General features: G+C 39.9%; 1 protein-coding gene across 20 annotated transcripts in view; it reads left to right on the top strand.

Annotated features, from left to right (window-relative positions):
- NCOR1 (nuclear receptor corepressor 1) overlaps positions 1 to 27,890 on the top strand; it is a 147,088-nt gene that overhangs the window by 52,853 nt on the left and 66,345 nt on the right. For 12 of the 20 annotated variants that reach the window (XM_058676510.1, XM_058676522.1, XM_058676519.1 and 9 more), the window contains exons 7-16: positions 7,093 to 7,149; positions 7,661 to 7,713; positions 8,048 to 8,074; positions 10,093 to 10,159; positions 12,257 to 12,429; positions 13,474 to 13,564; positions 18,214 to 18,392; positions 18,925 to 18,979; positions 19,886 to 19,987; positions 26,521 to 26,645. In XM_058676510.1, coding sequence (XP_058532493.1) covers positions 7,093 to 7,149; positions 7,661 to 7,713; positions 8,048 to 8,074; positions 10,093 to 10,159; positions 12,257 to 12,429; positions 13,474 to 13,564; positions 18,214 to 18,392; positions 18,925 to 18,979; positions 19,886 to 19,987; positions 26,521 to 26,645 — 929 coding nt within the window. Of the gene's footprint in view, positions 1 to 7,092; positions 7,150 to 7,660; positions 7,714 to 8,047; positions 8,079 to 10,092; positions 10,160 to 12,256; positions 12,430 to 13,473; positions 13,565 to 18,213; positions 18,393 to 18,924; positions 18,980 to 19,885; positions 19,988 to 26,520; positions 26,646 to 27,890 lie in introns of those variants that run through there. The other 8 variants (XM_058676523.1, XM_058676527.1, XM_058676521.1 and 5 more) reach the window with 2 other exon arrangements.

Here is a 27,890-nt window from a genome sequence, read left to right as displayed (position 1 = left end):
CTTTTGTTGCTGAAGATAGGTGTTTTGCCTTATGGACTGAAAAAAGCTGTCAACTGTGCTTGAAATGGTTTCAGTTTAGGTCATCTATTAAGTAAGTCTGATTTAGTGAGTACAGCTTTATCAGCTGAGTCTCTATTATAGAAATATTGACAGGCAAATTCGGTAGCATCTAATACCGAATACCTGTTCTGTAGTTTTCTCTTTATAAAGGCGTGTAATGGTGAATATCTATTAAATTCTGGTCGAAATAGGTCGGTTATTGGATGTGGGAGTGGTTCAGATGCATAGTTGGGCTGTGTTTGAACTTAGTTCACAGTAAGGTTGGAATTTTGTTAGACTCTTCTCTAAGTTTTATTTAAAAATTTGTTCCATATTCTTATTTTGTAATGCCCATGGTTTTACGAAAACTAGGCCTCAATTTCCTGAAGCACTTTTGTGATATCACAGGTTAAGATTAATGATTTATTTGGAAAGCAGTATGACAAAGATGAGGAAACTAGATAAAGAACTTTTTCATCTGCTAATTTACTGCCCAAATGGCTGCAGCTGCTGGGGTTGTGTGGTGCCAAAGCCAGGTGGTAGGATCCCTCTGTGGGGACTCAAATCCCTGCACTGGCATCTGTGGCTTCCCAGGAAGCTGGGGTGAGAGCTGAGCAGTCAAGGCTTAAAGCAGTTCTCTGATGTGGAATGTGGGCATTCCAAGCTGTAGTTAACCTGCTGTACCACAATTGCTTGCCTCTTAAAAGTGTGTGTGTGTGCGTGTGCACATGCATGTGTAAAGATATATGTATTTGAAGGATTTACAGTGGCAGGCAGAGAGCTATCTTCCATCTATTGGTTCACTTCCTGCATGGCCATAATGACCCTCACGGCACCAGGCTGAAATCAGGAGCCAAAAGCTTCTTTAGGTCTCCCATTTGGGGAGTGGCAGATCAAGCATGGGCCATCATTCGCTGCTTTTCCCAGCCAGTAGCAGGGATCTGGATTGAAAGTGAAACATGCAGAACTTGAACTGACCATATGCTATTCCACTATAGTTGTCTAGGCTTAACTCGCTGTAGCCCAATGCCGGCTCCTTAAAGTTGACTTTTAACTCAAGGACCAGCAGTTAAAGGGAAACTGATTGACCCTCAGTATAAAGAAAACATTTCAACAGAACTGCTTCACTAAGTAGGCTTCGAGAAATCCTCAATCCTGCAAAATATACCTTTAATACAATCGGAGAGAAAATGTCTTAGTTACAAGAGAACATACCGTGAAAATTGTAATTGTTGTTTCTGTTTGTTTGCTTGATTATGGATCAACTCATGAGTGTCAATCTTACACAGACCGTCTATAATATCATAAAAGCCCCTGTCTTCTAAAATTTATAAATATTTACATTTACCTGATGGGTAGAGAGAGAGAGTTCCCATCATTTGGCTTACTCTCCAAAATACCCAGTACAGCAGGGGCTGAGCTTGGGGAGGGACAGGAGCTGAGACTGCAACACTGGTTCCCATGTGGACATCGGGAAGCTAGTTGAGTGAGACATCCCCACTGCGTCCTGGGAGCTGGAGCCGGGTGTCCCCCTCAGGCCACAGCACTGAGGGATCTGCGTGTCTTACCTGCTGGGCTGAGTGCCTGCCAGGAACTGCGGACTAGTAATGAAGTAAGCATTTGTAAGAATAATTGTGAACTCAGGTATACATGTAGGTGTATATAATGATAACAGAGTTACCAGACACATGATTTTGAAAATTTATTTAAAAAAATAGACTATTATTAGCTTGAGCTCAGAATTGGCTGAGCTTGTTAGCTCAGTCTATGATAGGATGAATCTGGTGAAGGTAGACTGGTGAAGACAGTATGGGAAGCAGGTAACAGGTACTGCATGGTGCCATGCCTTGGATTCATGCGGCTCGGAGCAGTCATTCCTTTCAGAGAAGCCACTAACAGGTTTTATTTGAAATTGCCTGAATTTTAAAAAGTACTCCATAGAACTTCAGAATGTTTTCATGTTTATTAGACTTCATGGACAGTTTGTAAATAGGAAGTAGAACTGACAGGAAAAAATTTTAAGACTTACTGATTTATTTATTTGATAGTAAGTTGTATATAGAGGGAGAGGCAGAGAGCTCTTTGATAAGTGGATATACTCCCCAGGTGGTCGCAACAGCTGGGCTGGGCCAGACCACAGCTGGGAGCCAGGAGCTTCTTCAGTGTTCTCACATAGGTAGCAGGAGCCTTCCTCCTCTGGTTTTCCTGGCCTGTTAACAGGGAGCTTGGTTGTAAGTAAAGCACTGCATTATAAACTGGCCTCCACGTGGGATGCCGGCAGTGTAGGCAGTGTAGTACGCACAGTGTTTGTCATGTGTATATATTACAGTTTTATCAAAAGTGGACTTTCTTTAGTGTGTTAAAATTTAAGACTTACTTATTTATTTTAAGATTTTTTTTTTTTAATTGGAAAGTCAGATTTACAGAGAGGAGAGACAGCATCCTGGTTTGCTTCCCAAATGGCTGCAACGGCCTCTGAAGCTAGGAGCAGGGTGGGTGCAGGGTCCCAAGGATGTGGGCTGTCCTCTACTGCTTATCCAGGTCACAAGCAAGGAGCTGGACTGGAAGTGGAACAGCCGGGACAGAAACCGGCACTCATATGGGATCCTGGCACATGCAACATGATGACTTAAGCCACTAGACTACCGCGCTGGGCCCTAGTGTGTTAATTCTTATGTAAGTTAGGTTCAGTGATATTTATTAATTGGGAGAATTTCTTAATGAGATTCATCATATAGGCTTAATAAGTGCTTCTGGTATTAGTGAATTCTGTGGTTGCCTCATTGGGATGTATGAATTTGATAGGAAATTCCAGTTTGTGTTTTTTTTTTAATTATTTTTTTATCAGAAAGGCAGATTTATACAGGGGAGAGAGACAGAAAGATCATTCATCCCCTGGTTTACTCCTGAAATGACTGCAACAGCTGGAACGGACACAATCCAAAGCCAGGAGCTTCCTCTGTGTCTCCCACATGGGTGCAGGGTCCCAAGGCTCTGGGTCATTCTCTGCTTGGTTTCCCAGGCCACAAGCATGAAGCTGGATGGGAAATTGAACAGCTCAGACAGAAACTGGTTCCCATATGAGATGCTGATGCTGCAAGAGGGGGATTAGCCAATTGAACTATCATACTGGCCCTTTGTGTTCAACAATTGTGTACAGATGTTTTTGTTAATGTATTAAATGTTTGTATCCAGTAATGTAATTTGATAACTCCTTTCAGATCTCTGTGTATTTGGTTTGTGTTAATTATAAGAACCAAATTTGAGGCCTGTTTTGGTATTAAACTTGTCTTGGATATATTTATAAAATACCTTTTGCTACTAGTAGATGACTGTGCTGCGCAGTTCTGGAACCTAGGCACAGGGCCCCTGTGTGGGAGTCCCAGAACTTAAGGCTTTCTCGCCTTTCTCTCGCTGTGGTGTGCGTTTTGGTGCTACTTTTTCCAAGACCTTCAGTGCCTCCTCAGGTCTTCGTTGTGAATGACCTTGCCTGTCTTTGCTGCTGGGCAGGATAGATGGGATAGTGCTGTCCTTTTATGGTCTGAATGAAGCCAAGTGTGGGACAATTGTTATGGACAAGACATCTTGCTCGTATTTAGGAAGTTAGAGGAGGAAAACTGCCCCAAAGTGGCTTATTTTAAACTTGGCTTACTAAGAGAAAAATTATGTCATATTTAAACTTCAGACTAAATTTGTTTAGTCTGTAAGCAGACTGTTCTCATGAGCTTTTTTTTTTTTAAGCTAATTACGTTGCATTATGTAACATAGATTCATAGGCTCTGGGATTCCCCCATCCCATCCCCGTGCCTTCCCCCCTTGGTGGACTCCTCCACCTAGTTGCAGTATTACAGTTTGAATTAAGTCTAGATTCTTTCGTTGCAATCATATACCAAGCATAGAGTGCAGCATCTTATTGTCCAGATAAATTCAACAGTTTCTTAGGGAGACCTTCTCTGGTCTGAAGGTAGAGCTGGCAGAATATCGTCCCGATCAATTAGAAGCCCCAGCACAACATCAACAACACTTTACAACATTTTTAGAATTAATTGACATAGTATTGAGTAATCAGTACGTTATAACAGTGCAAGTTCCTAACCACCTCCTGTGATTACTTCATTGACCCTTCAGTTTTTGTTTGTTCTCAGCACCGGCTGCTATACACCTTAAAGTGGGTGTAGGGTACTATTCAGCTGTCTCGTGTCTGTTTTCATTTTAGTATTTAGCTGTTTATTGTGTTGACACATAATTTTGCTGAACTTGGTAGATTTTAGGAAAGTCTTAAACTGGCTTATAAACTAACCAGGCCTTTGTCTACAGTTGAGGTGCAGAACAGTTTTAGGAGGGGTGTGCAGAGAAATCTTCCATCCCTTAGTGAGGAGTAACTAATCTTTGTGTCCTATCTAGTTAGGTAGTTAGGTATTTGTGGATCCATTCTGATCGTTTCCTGTTTGGTTATAAGCTTTCCTTGTATTTTTTTTTTAAAGATTTTTTTTTTTTTTTAAACTATTGGAAAGCCGGATATACAGAGAGGAGGAGAGACAGAGAGGAAGATCTTCCATCCGATGATTCACTCCCCAAGTGAGCCGCAGCGGGCCGATGCACGCCAATCCGATGCCGGGAACCTGGAACCTCTTCCGGGTCTCCCACACGGGTGCAGGGTCCCAAAGCTTTGGGCCGTCCTCGACTGCTTTCCCAGGCCACAAGCAGGGAGCTGGATGGGAAGTGGAGCTGCCGGGATTAGAACCGGCAGCCATATGGGATCCTGGGGCGTTCAAGGTGAGGACTTTAGCCGTTAGGCCACGCTGCCGGGCCTTAAGCTTTTCTTGTATTTCTCTGACTATCTATCCTATTATTTCGGGGGGGGCGGGAATTCTGGGGCGATCCTGATGGTCATTGCGAGAGAGGGTGGGGATCCAAAGCTGGAACTAAGTAAGGACCAGAAGAAGCTTCTCTCCCTGGTCGTGAAGGAAGTTTGCTGTTCTTTGTTTCTGCAGATCTCGCAGGGCTCCTGGCTGTTGTTCCAATGACCTTGGGTCCTGTGAGGAAGGATTTGGGCCTCTTCCATCCCATAATGGTAGATCCAAACGGGGCTGGGTGACCTCGGAGTTCTCAGCCTCCGAAGGCACTCCAATTCCCCTTGTTCTCCTTGTCTGTTGGGATGTAGGCCTTGGTGCCCATACTCATAGTCTTTGGTGAGGATCTGGGAGTCTTCAGGGTTGGGATACAAGCTTCCTCTTGTCCACCTGCTCCACTCTGGGGTCCTCCCCTGTCATGAGCTGTTTTTAACAATTTGGTTTGGTATTATGTTCAGTTTTGGGTTCCAAAAACATTTGCAAATTCTGTAAGAATAGTAACACATATGCAAAGCTTAGTTGTAAGAAGTGTTAGATAGGATTCAAGAAACACAATCATCTCATAGGCTTTACATTTTGTTTTTAAGAGAGACAACATTCCCATCCATTGGTTGATTCATTAGATGTCTTTGGAGTCCAGGACTGAGTTGAAGCTGTAAGTGAGGAGCTTGGTTCAGGTCTGCCACATGGGTCGTAGGAACCCAGCTACTTGAGATGTTGCTGCTGTCGTCTCCCAGTGTCTGTTAGCAGAGAGCTGGAATCAGAACGTGGAGCTGTGATCGGAACCAGATGCTAATTGTGGAACAAGGACATCCTAACTGGTGTCGTAACCAGGAGACGTGACACTTGCACTCTTTATGTTTTAAGTGGATGATTTTATTTTTAAGATAGATTTATTTATTTCTAAAGATCTCCTTTGCCATTTAGCTTAGTTTGAGCCTTTATCTCTCAGAGCTGTTGAATCTCTGTTCTGCAGTCCTTTTTCATTCCAGTTCATCGTTCATGTTTGTACCTCATCATGTAATATAATTTGCATGATATCCTACTTTATATAGAGTAGCCACAACCTCTTAAGAGCCTACCACAACAGATCTGAATGTTGACCTGAAATCCTAGGCACCTTTGTTCTGTAATATTGGCCGTGCCTACAGGTGTTTAGTTTTCTGTCTTTCCTGTGTGTCCAGCACATGCGCACTTGGAAGATTTAGATCACATGTTCAGTCAGGGCCAAGCACGATGGCTTAATTGGCTTATCCTCCCCTCACAAGTGCCGCAATCCCATATGGTTGTCAGTTTGTGTCCTGACTGCGCCACCTCTGATCCAGGAGGGCCCCAAAGCCTTTGGACCCAATACCCACGTGGGAAACCCAGAAGAGGTTTCTGGCTTCTGGCTTTGGATCATAATGTGACCATTTGGGGAGTGAACCAGCAGGTGGAAGATCTGTCTCCTCTCTGTAAATCATGCTTTCCTATAAAAATAAATTAAAAAAATGCCTTTGATCAAATACTTTTGAAGCCTTATCCCTCTTTGTGGCAAGGTTTATCTTCCCCCTTGTTGCGTTAGTGTCTAGCAAATGCCTGGCACATAGAATGTTCTCAACATGTGTTTGAAGAATTAATTGCTTCTATCTATATACTTACATAAAAGTGACATGGAGACATAATGGTTTTAAGTTACAATATTTTCTCCCCAACTATTGGTATCTTATTTTGCTTTTGAAAACGACATGTAAGAAAACATACAAGCTAACATTTATTTGTTACTGAGTGTTTATAGGGTGACTCAGACAAGCTGTTTCCTCTGTTGGTCAGTTATTACCAGTGTTTCCTCTTCACTAGAAGTAAACTCATTAGGTTTTTCTTCAAAGAAACCAGTTGTGGTTTCCTGTACTGATGACCAGGCCAATTCTGTTATGTTTTGTCACTAAATTTTGTTAAAGATGATATAAGTTAAAGTACGTAAGATATTTGTGGAAGAATCATGGTTTCCTTTCTTCAGATTCTGCTTTTAGGCGCTTAGCAATTCCTTAGGTATTGCTTTCAGTATACATGTTAATCTTATCACATCACAGAATTTTTGGAAATTAGGACAAGGTTAGCTGTAGATCAGTCTTGGATAACTATCTTTAAATAGATATTGCTTTTACACTTATGTACACTAATTTTTAGTTACATAATGCAACAATGTCTTTATCTTTAGAAAAAAGCAGAAGAAGCTCATAAAATTTTTGAAGGCCTTGGCCCAAAAGTTGAACTGGTAAGTAAGAAGTTTCTATTTTCTAGTGTTTTTGGTTGTCGCTTTTCTTGATATGAAGTGCAGTACAGTCCATTTATTTTGGAATGAGGAGTGTGGGTGGTCAGGATGTTTATGATTAGATTTAAAATAATGGCGAATGAGCTATTTACCTCACAGTGGCTTCATTCTGAGCATGTGCTTGAGCAACCATTTGGTAACTTCTTCTGGAAGGAGGAAGAATCAGTTCGTCCTGTTAGAGTAGTAACAGCACTTCATCTTCCTTTTGAAGTTCAACATCTATGACTAAATATATTTAATGTGGATATAGTGAATTTGCAAACTTCCCTAAAGAGGCAACATTATTAGGAGTTGGGGCCAGTAAAATTTTTTAGGGATATCAAAAGTCAAAGTTTTCATGCTTCATGTAACATTGTAGACCCATTAGTACTTTCCTGAGGCGTACAATAATTGTTTCATCTCTTCTTAGAACTATATACACAGTTTATACATATGTATTTGGTTTATTTTGTAGCCACTCTATAACCAGCCATCGGATACCAAGGTGTACCATGAGAACATCAAGACGTAAGTATTTCCTGTCTTTGGAGCTTTTCAGTTAAAGACCTATATTTTATAAAAAGATCACTTTTATGTTATTTTCTGGCATTATTTAATGTAGTATAGGTGTGTTTTAGATTTGTGTAATTTGCTGTCATTTTACTATATGTTATCTTCCTCTGGCTTTTTGGGGGTTGGGGTGACAACTTTGAGTTTCCGAGGCCAAAAAATGAAATAAAATATTGCATAAAACTAGCTGGTTTTATAATCTGCTAGTAAAAAAAAAAAGGTGGATACTTGACATTGAAATGGCTTACCTTGAGGCTTGAATTTTTTGCCTCCTGTTTTGTCTTTTTTTCAGTGGAGTACCTGCAAGGCGCATGATGAAGTAAGATAATGAAGCTTTTTCATTTAAGACTAGTGATGACACCGTCCCCCACCAAGCCACATCTGCCATTGCAAAGTAGAAGTGCCACGGATCATTTTATCATTATTCAAAATCCTATTCTAGGGAAATCCCTTCCATGACTCTTGCTAATGACGGTATTTGTAGACCCTTCTGCCATTTAAATGTCCTGGTGCCTTGGAAGCGCTCAGTCACCTCACATGGGTGAGGAAGCTGCTCCAGAATGTAGTCTGCGTATTAGCCTTGCTCATCCAAGTACCAGGCCTTTACGGGTGCAGATTTTGGAATAAGAAAATAAGTGAAAAGAAAACTTAATCTCTTAATCTGATTGAAGGAAGAGAGGAAGCTAGATAGGTATCTTTTTTTTTTTTTTGGTTATCATATTTTTAGAGAATTTTAGGTGAATTATTTTTAGTTTGTTGCAAAAATGTGATATTTCTATTTTATATGTTTCATTAAGTATATCCAAACCATTATAATTATTGACTGGTATAGTTACTAATGAGCACATTGCTATTTATATATATATTTTTTCTTTTAAAAATTTCTAATTGAGTGTGTGCAATAGTTGACTACTTTGCAGAACTGGTGGCAAATATAGTTTGCATGGTAGTATGCATGAAAATAGTTTGAATAATTTCAACTTTTGTTAAGTGATTCATAATAGATGTCATATACTTGTGGATTTTTGGTGAGATGCTGCTGTGGTGTTGAGAACCCTTAAGCAGGAGAGGCAAAACTTATGTAAAGATATGTTTTGTTTTGAACCTGTTTAGCTGTTTTAACATTTTTAAAGAGAAGATTCATAGATTAAATTTAGTTGGTTACTTTTACTGATTTCCCCCAGAAAAGCCTCAGTTATGTTTGTATTCTGTCTTTTTTTCCCCAATATAAGTTAGAGAGCAGCTATGTCTTCAATTTGTTTATATTGTCTGTTTATTACTCAGCGCATTTTCCTGAGATGGCATGTTGACTAGATGACTTCATTTAAATTCTTAGTAGACATTTGAGATTGTACTTACTGATTGTCATTTGCTTATGAATAGTACATAATTATACTTAGAGCAAACTGCATATATGGTGATGCTCCCACTGTACCCACTGTATACCTCCTCTTGTGGATCTACTTAGCTGCATGCACCCATATGAATCATTCAGTAGTGATTCTTTTATCACTATCATTTGCTTTGTATGAAATAGCAAATGTACCTTTTAATAATTCTTTTCATTTTTTTTGGGGGGGGGCTACTTTTTCATATAGCCATCTTCTGATTGCCCTTGCTTATTTGAATGGAGCCAGTGTCACTCTTAGTCCTGAGTGGCAGATAATCCAAAAAAATTTACTTCTACTTGTTTGCTTGGCTTTGTATTTGAATAATCAGCTTGAAATCCTTTCTGGAAATAGGTGGGGTATAAATATTTATATTTAAACCTGCATGTCATTGTGTTTGAAGGTTACAGTGCTTCACATTTGAAAAGTGAAACTGTTATGTGGAGATGCGAGAAACCTTCCTGTCTTGTCACAGTGCCATCTGTGGCTTGGCATGAGTTGTATCACTTCTGTGACTGAAGTAAATCTCCTGCTAATGCAGAAGTCACTTCCCTAAACGTGTTGACATGTACTCTCCTCAGAGAGGGGAGCACCTTGCTGAAGAGGGGGCATTCAGAGATACTGGGATCATCAGCGTTCTTAACAAGAATCAGTAACTGGAGAATTACAATTTTGAAATAGCATATGCCGCTTATGCCTTATCATGTGACATGTTGAAAATTATTCATATTAAGTCTTGCTATAGAATGGGAGGAATTTTAGTCTTCTCTAAATATTGCAAAAATTACCAAGTTTTATTTTGCAGGTGAAAAATTAGGAGTAGCTTTGGTCACACCATAAATTCTTAAGTGCTCTTTTTGCCTGTTTTCCAGTCTCTGGAAAAATAAAGTGATACACCATTAAATTGTGCTTTTTCTTAATGTCATGCAACCATATTTTTCTCTTCTAGAAACCAGGTGATGAGGAAAAAACTCATTTTATTTTTTAAAAGAAGAAATCATGCAAGAAAACAAAGGGTGAGGTCCTATCCTTGTTAACTGAAATTTGTACAGTTTTCACATTCATACTCATTTAGGCATTCGCTTTCCCATATTTAGTGAAAATAGTACTCAGTTTTATCTAAAAATGAATGCTGATCTAGACACTAACTGTACATGTGACTTAAATATTAATATAATAACATTTTGATACTCTAAATCACATTTAGTATCATTATCAAATTAATTTCACTGGTCATCTATGTATAATGTTTTCATCTAACCAAAATTAAAGAAAATGGGTGAGTAGTTTCCAAAATATAAAGGATAAACACATGTTCTACATTTAGTTTCTTAAGCCTCAAAAAATGTGGGTAAGTTACGGTCATGCTGATTAGACATTGTTTCGATTTGTTTTTGTTTTTCTTAATCAGAAATTGTGTCAGCCAGAGTTCACTTTTTAAAATTGAAATACTTTTTCATATTATATGATTATATGATCTGTTTAAAAGTTTGGTGGTTATTTTCTTGAAAATTAATTTATAGAAAATACATTAGTGTTTTTGTTTTCATAATGTTCATTCCAGTTTTACAAATTGCTGGTCTTGATTTTTTTTTTTTTTTTTTTTTGGGGGGCCTAGAATAAAATGAAGTAAGAAGTCAACTTACAGGTTTTTTTCTGCCTAACAGTTTTGTTAAAATTGTTCTTTTGTTCTTAGCTGTTTGTTGTTCAAACTCAGGAGCACAAACTTTCCTACTTCAGTGTGTAATTATAAAGTTTATGTTCACGTAATAAACTTAGCAAATAAGCTTAATGAATATTTATGGCTGTGTACTGCATCATATATATAATCCTACACAATCTTGTACACAGGTGAGCAAGATTGTCAGATGGTTTTAGCCCGTAGGGAGCGCACAGTTGAGCAGGTATTATAGTACTGTGATCATCCTACAGATAATAGACACACAGATGATTGGGAGCGCCTGGAAGAGAGGGATCCTTAGTGCAGATATGAGTCAGGAAGGCCAGTTTTACAGGAAGGCCGACACTGTCTGCAGGCATAAGTAGACGTCAAGAGAGGGTGGCAGATTGAGAGGTGGCTGGAGCTCAGACCGGGTTGGCAGTATGGTGAAAGAGGAAAGCAGCCAACCTCCGAGGCTGGGAGTATGTAAAACAGAGGAAGGAGGCCTGAGGCACACGCCCTGCTCTGCAGGCTTCCAGAGTGCTTCAGGTTTGCGTTTTATGACTTGAATGCACGGATTTCAATCAGCTTAAAGGATGATTTGGCCTGGTTGAGGTAGGCAGCCATAGAGATGGAAAGGTGAACAGTACACTGAAGATGTGGGAGTTGAACAAGATGACTAAGAAGTGGGAGTGTTGTGTGAGCGAGTGTGAGGAGAATACTCTTCTCCAAAGCCACTTTGTTGAGATGACCAATGTTCTCAGTTTTTGTGTCCTTGTGCCCTTTTCTGTATCCATGTGGTATCAGGTACATTCACAGTGTGATGTTCAGAATGGAGAGTTCTTCTGTCTTCTCTATTTAAGAAAACGAAGTCCACAATACACTTATTGAAAAGCAGTTGGTTTTATGTAGTTCACTGGATTGATTTTTTAATCATAACATATATATGTGCCTTTTTTCTGTACTGTCAAAAATATCTGTTACATAGCATTTGTTTGATAGCAAAAGTCTGCAAGCAACCAGAATTTCCAGCAATAGAGGAGCGGTTAAAGCATGTGCATTTTGCTCTGGTGAATTGGAAGGATCATAAAAAAGCAAATGTTGATGTGATTGCCTTTGGGTGATTGGTTAGATTGTGAACTGCCTGCTTCTTTCTGGTTTTGTTTTTCGACATGAAAGAAAGACATTGTTCTCAGGAAAATCAAAGCTGATCAGCGACTAGTACTTGGTCGTTTACTCAGTAAACCCATTCTGTATGCTGATTTTACATAGGCATCCGAGCTCCCTTTCTCTCTCCCTCTTTTAGAGCGAAGACATGTTCTTTCAGAGTTGAGCCATAGGCCACAAGCACTTTTGAGTTAACCTTAAGAGGTAGCATATACTTTGCAGTATTAGGTTTATCAGAGTCATAATTTCATTTAATTATTATTAATTTGCTACGGGTATTTAATAGGAACAAAAAATCTGCCAACGTTATGATCAGCTCATGGAGGCGTGGGAGAAAAAGGTGGACAGAATAGAAAATAACCCTCGGAGGAAAGCTAAAGAGAGCAAAACAAGAGAGTACTACGAAAAGCAATTTCCAGAAATTCGGAAACAAAGAGAACAGCAAGAAAGGTTTCAACGGTAAGTAGTTTGATGTTTAATGACGTTGATGTTTTTCTTCTAAGTGCATTTCTGTTCTTTCAAAATACTTACTGTTTGCTGAGTCTGATCATTAAAAAACATTATAAGTGGACAGATGGCGTGGCACAATGGACTAAGTCACCATGTGTGTTGCTGACATTGCATTTGGGCATTGCTCGTCTCTGGCTTCAGTCTGCCCAAGCCTGGCCATTGGGGCCATTGGGACCCTTTCTCCCTCTGTAACTCTGCTGTTCAAATAAGTATTTAAAAAGAAACTTTTAAAAGCACTTTTATGTAATGTAAAGTTTTATTATCAACGGTGAATAATTTTTAGTGAACTTGATTTTTTTTGCTGTGTTTGATCATCTTACTTTGTAAAAATATGTGTATTCTTTGAAATAGGTTGTTTCTGAAAACATTAACTTCATTGGAAATGGCATTGAGAACAGACTTGAAAGTTCTGTACTCTTTTATTTCCAGTTTAACTAAGCACTATGAATTAATCAATAATTAAGCAACTCATTAATTTTGATAGATGATTTTGGATTCCTTTTTATTTTTAAGATAGCATGTTCTTTGTGAAGTTTTTTAAAACTTTAGTTTTCTTTACACTTTCATTTAAGAGTAATATAAGCCCTTCTGCTCACAACTAAGTTTCTGTGAGGGATACTGCGTTGTTTCTCTCCTCTTTGAAATATTTGATGTATTTTTCTAGTCTGTTACTTTGCCAGAAGTCAAAGATTGCTGTTTGAGGTTGAAAGTGTATCAACCTTTTTTTCTAGAAATTTTCCAAAACTAGTTTTTTTGGTTGTTTGCAAGGCAAAAACACACACACATCAAGTAGTTTTACCATTTGGATCTTGGCCAAGTAGCCTGTAAGTCAATTTTAGCATTCAAGTTCTTAATTAAAAGTAGTTTCTCAGTAGTATGCTGCCATCTTCTCAGACTTTTCAGATGTTTAGAAACCATTCTGAACATTAACTTAATTTATGCACTCTTTATGTAAGGTTTTAAATGTATTTGTGTTTTCTCCCTCACATATAGAGTTGGGCAGAGGGGAGCTGGTCTTTCAGCCACTATTGCTAGGAGTGAGCATGAGATTTCTGAAATTATTGATGGTCTCTCTGAACAGGAGGTAAGAAAATGAATTGGTTTAATGCAGGTTGACTGATTATTACAGCATTTTATTGCCATAGCCTTGATTCTAAAGGTTTATTTGCACATGGGTGAAGGAACCCGAGATGCTGGAGTTTGGAGTGTTCCAGAGACACTAGGCAACCATTGAAGGGCTTTAGCCAGCACATTCACATGATCAAATTAGTGCTTGGAAGCAGGGAAGCTTGCAGAGACACAAATACACTATTTGGATAAATAAGGATCTAGATCAGACCAACATTGATGGAGATGTAGGGAAGGGGACTGATAGGAAAATGTAAAAGAAGGTGGAATGGACAAAATGGGACGGATAGTTTGGATATCTATGGTGAGAATTAAGAAAAGTGGAAAGAGAACCCTGGTTTCCAGTTCAGGGGACTGAGCTGCTGAAGTACTGGAGGAGAATATATTTTGTATGTGACAGTGTGCTCTAGGTGGGACACAGTTGAACTAGGGACACTAGATATCAAGGTTAGCTGTATGTAGGTGAATTGGTCCCAGTGAAAGGGATGGGTGGATGAGCGTTTAGGTATTAAAATTGAATACAAAAGAGATTTTGCACCAAAACAAACTCATGCTTTTAATTCCATTTCCCACTAAACTTTTTAAAGTGTTCTTGCCTGTATGATCTAGATCCAACAACATTGTTTCTCAGTCATTTTCCTAGAATAGAATTAGTCACATCTGTTGATTCTTGCTTTACATTTATGTCCATCATGTGTTTATCTTTCTTTAATAATTGCTTATGAGCAGCTTGAATGTTACTTTCATGAGTGTGGTTATTTGTAATTTTGCAGCCATCTTTGCATTTAGTAGCATATTAATAAATGCAGAGTGATTTTTTTTTTTTTTAATTAAAAGCAGATATACAGAGAGGAGGAGAGACAGAGAGGAAGATCTTCCGTCTGATGGCTCACTCCCTAGGTGACTGCAATGGCTAGAGCTGAGCAAATCCAAAGCCAGGATCCAGGAGCTTCTTCGGGTCTCCCACCTAAGTGCAGCGTCCCAAAGCTTTGGGCCGTCCTCAACTGCTTTCCCAGGCCACAAGCAGGGGGCTGGATGGGAAGTGGAGCTGCCAGGATTAGAACTGGCGCCCATATGGGATCCTGGCACTTTTAAGGCGAGAACTTTAACTGCTTACACTATTGTGTTGGGCCCGAGAATAAATTTTGATTACAGAATTTTGGGACTCTTTAGCTGTGTTCCAACTGTATCTTAAGGTTGATCCAAAAGCCATTTACTGCTTTGGATTATTTTTTCACAGCTTTTGGTTTTGTATATGGCTTTTCTTAAACCTCATCTCAGAATTCTGGGAGTGTAGTCATTTGAAGTGTTGACTCCTTTAAGTCATGATCCAGGATGATTACAATGCTGGCATGATGATCCAGCTGTTGCTGGGACATGGGCAGCCCATATAGAGTACCCATTCAAGTGCTGGCTACTCCACCTCCCTGCAAGTTCTCCTGGGAATCAGCAATGATGGCCTAAGAGCTTGTTCTTTCCGCCTGTGTGGGAGCACTGATGGAGTTCTTGACCACTGGCTTCAACCTCACCCAGTCCTGGTTTGCACTCCATCTGGGGCGTTAACCAGTGCATGGAAGATCAGTCTGTCTCTCCTCTTACCTCTCCAATTCTGCCTTCAGATAAATCAACAAATAAGTAAATAAACATTTTTAGGACTGTTACTTAGCAATATATTTCAGGATAAATGTTAAATATAAATAAATGTATACAGTATGTTTTAGAGGGTTTCTATATATATATATATATAATACTTTGTAAACTTAAGTATTAAACTGAAATGTTGAATGATTCTGAAATATTTAGATAAGTAAAATTTGTTACTTATGTTCCACTCAGTATATTTAAAGGTAAAGCTTGCTAACTATGATACCCATCTGTTATCTTATGTAAGCATTGATACTTCTGTGAGATTGAGGTTGTAACTATCTCTTTTACAAATGAAGAAATTCAGACACAGCTATCGATTAAATAACTTGACCAAGGATTTGAGACAGACTAATATGGAACAGAGGCAGAAATCTGATTGTGGATCCTTGGGTTCTGTTTCATATCTGCATCCGGTCAAAGCCATTCCAAACAAATATCTGCATCCACTCTGTTAGGTGCCGAACTTGGCATGGGGAATACAATAGTGAATCAGTCTTCAGATGTGGAGTCTCAGGAAGTTAAATTCCTGGAGAGGAAGATAAAGATGTTAAAGTTTGTATGGTGGTTGTGTCGTATTCACTTAGTCTGTGTTATACAAAACAGTTTCTCCATCATGAGAAAATGAACTATTTGTGTTTATCGATCATGTGTGGCAGTAGTCTATCTAAATTTGACTACATTTTGTATTCATCAATAATAGTATGTCACACATTGTTACAACTTTATATTTCAGAATTCTAGACACACTGTCCCTGGAGGGAGTGAACTATTATTGAAGCTGTGTCTAAGTTGGTCAAACTGCCTCAAATTGTGGATTGTTGTTACACAGAGTAGACATCTGCAGGTGTTTTATTTCTCTTTTCTCCCTTCTCGTAGCTTTTTCCCAAGGATCTAAAGTGGCTTTGGGGGACTGTTCAGAACAGAACGTTATTGCTATTGTTACGCTATAAACATTCTCACCATTTTCAGAGAGGCAGGCAGAGAAAACCTCTGGTTCCCTCCCCAAATACCTGCCTTAGGTGGGAAACCCAAACTGGGAGTCCGGATCTCAATTCAGGTCTTCCACCCGGGTAGCAAGAACCTGGGCACGTGCGCCATTACCGCTGTCTCCCACTGTCTCTGCATTAGCAGGAACTGAACAGGAACGGTCACTGGAGCCTGAAATCTAACCCTGGTACTCCATTATGGGATGTGGAAGTCTTAACTGTTAGACCAAGCACCATCCTTAAATATATGCTCTTTTAGGGGCAGTTGTAAAGTTCAGTCAGAACTGTGGGACAGTTTTACTCCAACATTTCGGCACCCTGTCAGTGTTGAGGCCCATCTGCCCCTGAAACTATGCTTAGTCTTCTCTGCTTGATCTAGAACACATTGGTCTGCCTTCTGTCCTCACAGCGTGAGATGTCCTTCTTCTGTAATACTTTATGTTGCGCTTTCAAAAGTTTGTGCCTAAGCTCCAGATACATAGTATATATCATAACTTTGCATATTAATAGAACAAGTGGATTTTAATTTATCTTTAAGCAATATGTTCAGAAGTTTTAGAGTTTAATCATGGGGCAGGCGTTGGGCCCAGCAGTTAAGATGCCTGCACCTCACATTCAGGTGACTAGGTTTGAGTTCTGACTCTCTCTCTTGACCCTAGCTTCCTGCTAGGAGAGATCTTGGGAGGTGCTAGCTAGAATCAGGTCATTGGTGTGCGCCATCAATGTGGGAGGGCTGGAGTGAGTCTGCAGCTTTCTGCTTCCTTCCCCTGTTGCTGTGGGCGTCGGAAGAATGAACCAGCATAAGGGAATTCTCTTTTTCTCAGTTTGCCTCTCAAATAAATAAAGATGTAAAAGTACTAGATGACATTCTCTGTGATTTAAAATCACCTCTGAAATGCATGTTTGAAATGACAGCTCTCCTTCAGAATTTGTAGAGTCAGTCTCATCATTGATGACTAAATCTGTTGAATTTCTTTGCTTGCATTTTTACTGATGATTATTGGGAATGTCTGTGAACATCCAAAGCTAGTTTGTTAGTTGAGGTGATTTCAGACTAATGTGTCAGTCTTTGATGCTCAAGCTAATTTAACAGCAGCTTATGTTATAGATTTTTTAAAAGATTTATTTATTTTCACTGGAAAGTCAGATAGTGAAAGAGGAGGAGAGACAGAGAGAAAGATCTTTCGTCCAAAAATTCACTCCCCAAGTGGCCACAGTGGCTGGAGCTGAGCTGATCCGAAGCCAGGAGTAAAGAGGGAGGAACTTTTTCCTGGTCTGCCATGCAGGTTGCAGGGTCCCAATCCTTGGGCTATCCTCCACTGTTTTCCCAGGTCACAAGCAGGGAGTTGGATGGGAAGTTGGGGCCTCCGGATTAGAATCAGCGTCCATATTGGATCCCAGCGCATTCAAGGCGAGGACTTTTAACCGCTAGGCTACTGCCCTGGCCCTGTTACCGATTTTGTAAAGACTAGACAATTACCTATATGTACTTTGATGAAGGAAATTTTGAGGAAAAAAACATTGTCTTTATGTTTGGGTGAATGTTTTTTGTTGTAAGCTTGTTATTACAAACTTCCTAAATTACGTTCTGGGAAAGATAAGTTGTATGCATGAAGCAAAGCTTTAAATGAAACCAGCTGGTGTAGTAAGAATACTAGTTTTACATTCTTAGTGGAAAGATGATGTGAAATTGGCAAGAAGTTACTTTGTGAGTTTAAATAGTTGGAAGCGACTAATTTTTGATGGCTGCTCACTTATTTTTCCATTAATTATTTTTCTAAATTGACATTAAGATTTGTTCTTTAAAGCCCTGTTCAAACTATTTGATCACTTCAGTGAACTTTGCTGTATTATTTTAAATCTTCTAGACCTAAAAGTTCTATAAGCATCAGCTTTATTTAAAGAACTCTACTCAGTTTTACTGTAAATAAATTGCATATATCTTCCCCTCCTTCTCTTTTTTTGCTTCCAGAATAATGAGAAACAAATGCGGCAGCTCTCTGTGATACCCCCTATGATGTTTGATGCAGAACAAAGACGGGTCAAGTTCATTAACATGAATGGGCTGATGGAGGACCCTATGAAGGTTTATAAAGATAGGCAGTTTATGAATGTTTGGACTGACCATGAAAAGGAAATCTTCAAAGACAAGTAAGATAAATTATAAATGTTTCTCTAATAGAAGTTTATATAAATTGGCAAAAGAATATTAGGCATTTACTTGTAAACCGAACTGTTATAAAAAAATTTGACCGCATTTTGGCATATGAATTAATCTTCCCAAAGTTTTTAGGTGAGGAAAAATAGGTAGCAGTTCAGAACTGGCCTCAGTTTCCTGAAGGTGGCTGTCACTTTGGGGGGAGCCTTTTCCAAGTCCATGTCTGTGTTCTCTTTCATCGGCAGATCCGGGCGGTTTCTGGTGGCCAGTGCCTGCTGTGTGCATTGTCTCTGATGATGCTGCAGCTGATCTTCACGTCGGCTGTTGGACAAAAATTAGTTTATATATAATTTATATTATATATGATACATGCCACATAATTATATATACTATATATGAATTATGTGAAAGTTACATGTATAATAGATATTGTATAGTATACAAATCATATATACTAGTCTTTTCCCAAGTTCTTTCTAGTTTTTATATTGCTAAATGTTTGTGCATGTTTCATTTTTCACTCAGGTTCATCCAGCATCCAAAAAATTTTGGACTAATCGCATCTTACTTGGAAAGGAAGGTAAGAATGTTTTAAGATTTGTGTTGATTGCTACTTTGAAATTTTTATGTTCTGACATATAGAAGTACTTAAAATTGATTTTTTTGCAAAGAAATTGATATAAAAACTTCTCATGATTAAACATAATTATGTGTAAAGTGTTAATTACTATTATGATAGAAATCCTAAGTGTAGAAGTCAGAACTGTTACGCTTAATGAAAAATGACACTTTTTTTCCCTGATTTTCAGTAATTTTTTACTTATTCAAATGATAGAGATCTGTCTGCTGGTTCATTTCCTGAATGCCTATAGCAGCCAGTGTTTGACCAGGCTGAAGTCAGGTGTTGGAGACTCAGTCCAGGTCTCCTATATGGGTGGTGGGGACCCAAGTCCTTGATGTAGCACCTGCTGACTCTCAGGGTGCATTTTAGCAGAAAGCTGGAATTGGAATCAGTTGAGACTGGAACCCAGTTCCTCTGATTTGCAGTGAGGCATCCCACCTGCTGTTCACCACTGTGTCAGAGACCTGCTGTGACATATGCTTTTGTGTATAAATCCCCCAGATCACGGAGATTGCAATGAATTTTGAACCCCATTAAATTTCTAATTAAAATATCAGGCCTTTGACTTCTTTGAATTTTCATAGGTTTCGTTTTTGAATTACATATTTAGATATTTAATATTTATGTAAAAATAGCGGTAAAGAGAATTTTGGTTAATATTTCTCACACTTCTTGGTATCTTAATTTGCATTGACAGCTGTTTTATTAACATGCTCTGTATGTGAGTATGAGAGCGAGATGTTTATTTTTAGAACTAGATTGACCTAAAGTGCTAGCCACGTTTTTCTTGTTTGTATTTTAAGATCATCAGAAATTTTTCTTTATTCTTTGATTCATTACATTTAAAAACGTGTTTCCTTACAGAGTGTTCCTGATTGTGTTTTATATTACTATTTAACCAAGAAAAATGAGAATTATAAAGCCCTAGTAAGAAGGAATTATGGAAAACGAAGAGGGAGAAACCAGGTTTGTATTATTTTTGTGTGAAAGGGTTGGTGAAAATATGAAAAGAAAAAATATAATGAGAGTTTTGCATTTAACACCTGCTTTAGAGACTGCTGTTTCTATTAAATTAGTGAGCATGTTAGGATTATCTTGAATATATTTTACTTTTGTAGTCTAATGAAATTAATTTTAAGCTTTCATGTTAGCTGAATCTTGCACTTCAGTGTCAGCAGTGATGCCTTTCAGTTCTGTTGCCTGAGGAGAGCAGGAAGCAGGGTGAGGGGAGAGGTTATAACATGTGTAGAGTTGTTTACTGAAATGCCTGGGATCTGATCTTATGACACGCTAACTGCATTTGCGGAGCTTAGTTTCACCCTTAAGATGCACTTGACCTGAAAAGGTAGTTTTTTACAAGTGTATGTTTTCACAGTTGCCATTCAGTGGTTTGAAAACTGTTTCTCCCAAAATAACCCATTAGCAGCTGTCGCAGCTCTAATATGCATGCTTTGCAGTGAGGCTGCTGTGCACATGTGAGCTGCTAGCATACCTCAGTCTCTTCTGGTTTCCCAAGTAGGCACACCTGCCGTGTGGCAGAACCTTAGGCCCTTTCTACCCTAGGAGGCTTTGGTCAGTGTCAACTGGTTCATGTTTCCGGGGTAGTTGCTTAGTACGGAATACTCTACCACACAGATGTGGTAATGTGTTTAAAAAATGTATTAAGAGGCAGAGAGAGAGAGAGAGAGAGAGAGGGTTCCCATGTATTGACTGATCCCCAGAGGTACGCAATAGCTAGGACTGTCAAAGCTGAAATTAGAAGCTCATGGGTGGGAGGAACCCAAGTACTTGAGCGGTTACTGCCAACTACCAGGGTGCACTCTTGAAGAAAGCTAGAATTAGAAGCCCTAATATAGGATGAATGCAGGTGCCCTGAAATAAGATGAAGGCATCCCAAGGCAGCAATTTAATGCCTCTATTAAATGCCCCCTCACCTCTTCTCTACCCCAATCCACTTTTTAAAGAAGATACAGCTGCAGATTTGTTTTAATTTATCTGCTGGATTTTTAATTTAAAATTATTTATTTGAAAGGCAGTTTTATGGAGACGGAGAAACAAGGAGGTCTTCCCTTTTTGTGCTTGTTTACTCCCCAAATGGCCTCAATGGCCAGAGCTCGGCCCATCTAAAACCAGGAGCCAGGAACAACTTCTCTGAGTCTCCCATGTGGGTGCAGAAGCCCAAGCAGTTGCTTTCCCAGACACCTTAAAAGGGAGCTGGATGGGAAATCAAGCAGCCGGGATCCATAATGATGCGCTCAAATGGACAAGTGGCAGCTTCACTCATTTTAATTTCTTCACTCGTTACTAATTTTTACTTATTTGAGGGAGTGCTCCCCCTGTCTGATTGATTCTTCAAATGCCTGCAATGGCCAGGGCTAGGTGAGGCTGAAGTTGGATGCTGAAATTCAGACCAGGTCACCCATGTGAGTGACAGGGAGACAAGTCTCTGAGCCATCCCCTTCATCCCATGGTGAATGTTAGCAGGAATTTGGAATGGGACTGAGTCTCAGGCACATCAATATGGGTTGCCTGTTCTTAGCTGCTGCTCCTCACACAAGTTCAACATATTAGCGTCTCATATCAAAGAAGTATAGTTCTTTCTATTTTCATTGCATAGTCACTAGAGAATGGAAACCAAAAATCACTCAGGTATGATTATTGGTGATCTCTAATTACATGCCAGCTTAATCTGAGTCTGTTTATATTGTTAGAAGTAAAAAAAATCTCTCTGTGGAGTGCTGCACTTCACAGCATAAGCTCCCATCCAACAATTCTGTCTGTGTCTGCAGACTGTCTGTGGTACCTGCTAGTGACCTAGGTAGCAAAGCATCACGTCAGTGGTTGGGAACCATATTCATTTCCAAAAATCTTGATTACTTTCCATTGGAAGTCCTGGTCGTCTTTCATTTTAATACTGTCTTTTATGGTATCATGTTTTTTGTTTTTGCCGAGAGTTACATATTTGCACAAATGTAGTAATTTGGGTGATAGCAGAATTTGTCTAAACTATCAGCTTGTTACTGTTCGGATGTTTTGGACAGGCTAACAAATTAGATATGATGGAAAGAACTTTACTCCCCAAAATGCTCTTTTCTACCAATGTAATCCTCATTGGGTCCTTTCACTTGGTTAGTCTAGACTAGAGCTCTGTGTCCGCGAGTGTGTGGCAGCAGCACTCGGCCTACAGGGTTAGTATGACAACTGGTACATGCGTAAATCCCTTGCGTATGGGGGTCAGCATCTAGGGAGTCCATGGTAAATGGTGGTGGTTATCTTTTAGAGGTGCCTCCTGTGGAAAGTGCTGACCTCTCCTACTGCAGCTAGTGTTCTGAGAAGAGTGGAGGCAGGACACCTGCAACCTTCATCCTGAGCGCAGAGATTGGTGCTTCATGGATTTGTCGTGATAGGAATGAATGCCAACCCCCATTTAACCACGAGAGAATTCCATCCTCAATGTTAGTGACAGTCCTTGGGATAGGTCTTTATGTGATTCCAACTAGGAGCAGTCCATCTCCGCTCCCTGCGGCTGGCAGCATGTAGAGTGGTGAGAGTCCTCCTGGAGAACTGCCACATCCTTGGGCTGACTAATCCAGCAGCTCCTTCAGAGCTCTTTGGATCCTCTCCAAGCTTTCTGCAGAGTCGCCTTCCTCTCCCCGTGGACAGGTGTAAGGCAGTGGTGCAGTTGTTCCTTAGATCCTAGCACCGCCAGGGCCAGAGAATGAGGTCAGCTATTGACTGGCTTCCAAGCAGCAGGGAATGTGTGGGATTGCTTACTTTTTCTTTTTTAAGTTCTAGATGGCAGAAGAAGAAGGAAAGTATTAGATAAAACCGGGGATTTTCAAACATCTATGGGAAATGCATATTATGAAAAATATTATGCAAAGATTTTAATTTGTTTTGCCCCAAAATTTGTCTTTTTACTTCACTTTCCTCTTAACTTTTTAAAGAAAGCTGTATATTATTGTCCTAATCTATGGGAACTGTGCATTTTTCCGCTTGCATTTTGTTAAACTGACAAGTCCCCATCATGTCTTCAGATTATTTGCTCACTTGTTGGACAAAAGACAGGCTGTGACAGCGGATTGCCTTCCCTGGTTCTGAGTGACAAGTGAATGCTGAGTTTGTTCCAGAGGGAAGTTATAGCATTTGAGACATGGAGTGCAAGGGACTCAGAGCCAGTAAGGCCCTCCCATTTGTAAATCTTGCACACTCAGTAATCTGAAAATAACTTTGATTTTTAAGGTTTGTTTTTTCTAATAACAAATTCTCAGAAAATTTGACATGGACAGGGTAAGAAATTGGGTATGTCAGAAAAACAAATGAGGAAATTGTGGTGTTGAAATAAGTTAGTAGGTGGAATTATATGGATTGTGAGAGTTCGTTCTCTTTTTACGTATTGTTCTGTTTTTAAAAGAATTTTTATTTGCAAGCTAGAACAGCAGAAAAGAGAGTGTTGTGGCTCTTCCATGTGCTGCTTCACTCCTCTGATTGCCTGTAACGGCTTTGGCTGGGCCAGGGAGAAGCTGGGCGCCTAGAATCCAGGTCTCCACGGGCAACCAAAGAACCTGCTGTTTCCAGGGCTCACAATAGCAGGAAGCCGAGTCAGAAGAGCACTAGGGCCTTGAGCTTAGGCACTTCACTCCTGGGATGCTGGTGTCCTGAATGGCATCCTCACTGCTTCTCCACATGCCCACCCAATCTGAACTGCTGAAATTTGATTGAAAACTTGGGACGCCAGGAAGAGGATCAGATAGGACAGTGACTGTGAAGGTATGGAAAGAATGTGACATGGGTGGTTGAACAGAAGACTTTCTGCCAAAGGTCTGGGAACAGTACTCATTGATAATGAATCCTTTGTGATTTTTACCTGCTGGGAATTTGGACTTCTTCTGGAAGCATTTTAAATGTGGAATGTTATTTTGATTTAGGGAGGAATATTAGAAAGGGGAATGAAATGTATTTTAAAATCTGAAGAGTAGGGCCCGGCGGCGTGGCCTAGCGGCTAAAGTCCTCACCTTGAAAGCCCCGGGATCCCATATGGACGCCGGTTCTAATCCCGGCAGCTCCACTTCCCATCCAGCTCCCTGCTTGTGGCCTGGGAAAGCAGTCGGGGATGGCCCAAAGCTTTGGGACCCTGCACCTGCGTGGGAGACCCAGAGGAGGTTCCTGGTTCCCGGCATCGGATCGGCGCGCACCGGCCCGTTGCGGCTCACTTTGGGAGTGAATCATCGGACGGGGGATCTTCCTCTCTGTCTCTCCTCCTCTCTGTATATCTGACTTTGTAATAAAAATAATAAATCTTTAAAAAAAAAATCTGAAGAGTACTACTGAGACGTAAGCTTACGCAATACAGATCATGTTTACAATTCGGAGGGAATTCATGAAGTCAGTTCATAACACCAAGAGAAAGCTGGCATGGGTAGATGGTGTGAAATATGAAAAAGGAAACGTTAATAAGATGTTACAGTTGAGCAATGGGAAGTAGCAATAAGGATGAAGAAGGATACTGATTGTTTTTCCTTCCTTGTGATATGGTGGAGAACATCCCGCTTGTGGGCTGTACAAGGCCCATGAATCTTCTGGACTGGTCTTGCCATGGCAGTTGTAGGTGAAATTTGAAATTCAGTAAATCTGTAGCAGGTTAATTTTTAAGTTGGTAATTTTGTATGCTCTTTGAATGATGGCATTAATTTCCGGTGGTCTTGGCAAATGAAAGGTTTCCTACTGCAGGATTAGAAGAAAGTATAATGTGACTTATCTTTTGAAGTGACTGACAGGTTTTTGTTATGTAAAAGAAAGGCTTTATTTGACCGGGGAGCTGTTAATTGAGGGAAAACAGGATCCAGTAGTTAAGACGTGCACATCCCGTTTTGAAGTGCTAGGGTTTGAGTTCTGGCTCTGCTTCTGCTCTGGCATTATGCTAATGCACTCACTGGAAAGTGATGGTGATGGCTGAAGTAGCTGGGTCCTTGTCAGCTACAGTAGAAACCTGGATTGAGTTCTTGGATCTGACCCCGCCTGTTACAGGCATTTAGGGAGTGAACAGAAGATACGAGCTAGCTTCCATGCTTGCTAGCTTCCAAGCTTGCGTACTCCACTTTCTCTTTCTGCCTGTCACATTAATTAAAAAAAAAAAAAAAGGAATGAATGTGAATTTTACCTTAAAAATTGGCATATTGGTGAAAGTTCTGGGACACAAGGATATGTGGAATTATTACGAAGCAAAATTAAAGTTAGCTTTAATAAGGATTGGAATGGGAGGCTAAGCACTTTTCAGGTGGCTGGAATAAAGGACTTGCATTTTTGCTCTGTCTAGTATGTATACAGATTATGATCACACATTCATTTAGGAACAGAAGATACTTAAACGAGTAAGATTGTGTCCTTATCCTTGATGAAACAGTAGCGCCGAGAGCTGGATGGATGCTGACCACCCGGCGGCAGGCAGCCTGCTTATAGTGCACCCAGGGTGTGGACATGTGGCAAAGAGGGAGGAAGATGGGGCCCAGTATTCTTTTTTTTTTTTTTGAAGCCAGAGAAAGGCCTCTTAGGAAATGTAGCGTTTTGAACTGAATCTCAGCAGACATGTGGGAGTTTACCAGGCAGGGAAAGGTAAGAAGAATGTTCCAGGCAAATACAGGAAGGTACTAGGTAAACACCTAGAGGAGTCCAGAGCAGCAAAATGTGTAGGGTTTGGAGGGAGGATACACAGGGTGCAGAGGCTTTGCTGTGAAGTTCATCCTGATTAGATTGTGTGGTTTTGGTTTCTGAGCTAAACAACAGTGCTCAAGGCAAACAATTTGACTACTTTTTTCAGTCTCAGAGTTAGCAAAGAGGACATCAAAGGTATAAAAAGATCCTTAATAATCTGCTGTTCTCTTCGTTGTTCTGTTCCGCACGTTGTCCGTGTGTATCTTTTATGGTTGTAATTGTACCTTAGAAATGAGTGTCTTTTTCACTGTATTATGTTTTTAGAATTTTCTGGAGTTATTTCAGTCTTAGTATAGCTATCTAGTATTCCATTAAATGGACCTCCCTTTGATAAATGTAACAGCTTAGAAATATTTCCCATAGCATTAACAATAATGAGGAAAAATGAGAGTACATTAAGTATTTAACAATAGAAAGGTAGTTAGATAAAGTAATGTATGGGGTTAAATTTTTAAAGTAAAAGTGGAATGTTTGAATGACAGTTTAGATGTGTGTAGTTACAGAAAGAGATAAGCAATCTCAGATTCCTAAGTGGAATCAATTTTTTTTTACCTCTGGGTACCAAAGCAGTGAACTTTCTTTTTTTCCACATCTCAGTAATGTTTTATAAGAATGCAAAAGGAATACCTTAAGAATACGTTAGAAAGCATGGACTGATATTTAATGTATCATCACATGTAAATGAGTAATAATCAGTAAGTTTTAGATAGGTATCATAATTTGTCATTACTGTTTGAAGAGCTATTTTTGTTTCCATTGTATCATTTTGCTTTGGTTCATTTTAATAGCAAATTGCCCGGCCCTCACAAGAAGAAAAAGTAGAAGAAAAAGAAGAGGATAAAACAGAAAAAACAGAAAAAAAAGAAGAAGAAAAGAAGGATGAAGAAGAAAAAGATGAAAAGGAGGATTCTAAGTAAGTAAAATAATTAGTGAAATGATGAGTTAAATGGAGTAGTTATTTTCAAATATTTTCAACTGTGGGGCCGTTATTGCTCAGTGGGTTAAACCACCATCTGGGATGCTCGTATCCCCTGTAGGTGCCACTTCCGGGCCAGCTCACTGCTAATGCTGTTAGTAAAGCAGGAGAAGATGGTGCTTGGGCCCCTGCCACCCATGTGCAAGACCCAAATGAAGTTCGTTCTCTTCTTGCTCCAACTAGGCTCAGCCCTGGCTTTTTATGGCTTTTTATGACTGTTTAGGGAGTGAACTGGTGGGTGAAAGATCAGTATCTCTCTCCCCACCTATCTCTTTCCCTCTGTCTCTGTAATTCTGTCTTTAAAATATGTATATAATTGAAAAGAAAGACTGAATCTTGAAGATATGAATTAGTGGGATGTGTGCTGTGATCATCAGTAGTTGCTGTAATTAAGGAATGCAGTATTTTTTTTTTTTAAGATTTATTTTATTGGAAAGTCAGATATACAGAGAGGAGGAGAGACAGAGAGGAAGATCTTCCGTCCAGTGATTCACTCCCCAAGTAAGCGCAATGGCCGGCGCTTGCTGATCTGAAGCCGGGAACCAGGAACTTCTTTCCGGGTCTCCCACGCAGGTGCAGGGTCTCAAGACTGCTTACCCAGGTCAGAAGCAGGGAACTTGATGGGAAGTGGAGCTGCTGGGATTAGAACCAGTGCCCATATGGGATCCCAGGGTGTTCAAGGCGAGGACGTTAACCATTATGCTGTAGCGCCGGGCCCAGGAATGCAATATTCTAATACATTAGTTAATGTCGTGGACTTGCTTGCTAAGTGTGAGGTATTAGTATTGAGAAGGGACAGGACACGATAACATACACTTATCACCAATATGCGTTGAGTACATCATTTGTATCTTTGATTTGGAAGGTTTGTCTAAATCTTTTCTAAAATACTTTTTGTTTTTAGATAGATTTTTATTATTTAAAGGGCAGACTGACAGAGGGAGGGAAGGAGAGGGAAAAAGAGAAGGAAGGAGAGAGAGGACGGGGACATTATTGATGCTCAATCTGCGATTGCTTTTCCGAATGATCAGAATAAGCAGACCTGGGCCATGACCAAGTTAGGAGCCAGGAACTCCATCCTGACTTCCACATGTTTGGCGGGGATCTAAATAACTAAGGTCATTTTCTGCTGCCTTCCTGAGCGATCAGCCCTGATGGGTTCCTGTGTTCTGGCTGCTCCAC

The sequence above is a fragment of the Ochotona princeps genome, chromosome 17 (genome assembly GCF_030435755.1).
Source record: "Ochotona princeps isolate mOchPri1 chromosome 17, mOchPri1.hap1, whole genome shotgun sequence".
Classification (NCBI taxonomy): domain Eukaryota; kingdom Metazoa; phylum Chordata; class Mammalia; order Lagomorpha; family Ochotonidae; genus Ochotona; species Ochotona princeps.
This window is presented reverse-complemented; position numbering and strand designations above follow the sequence as displayed.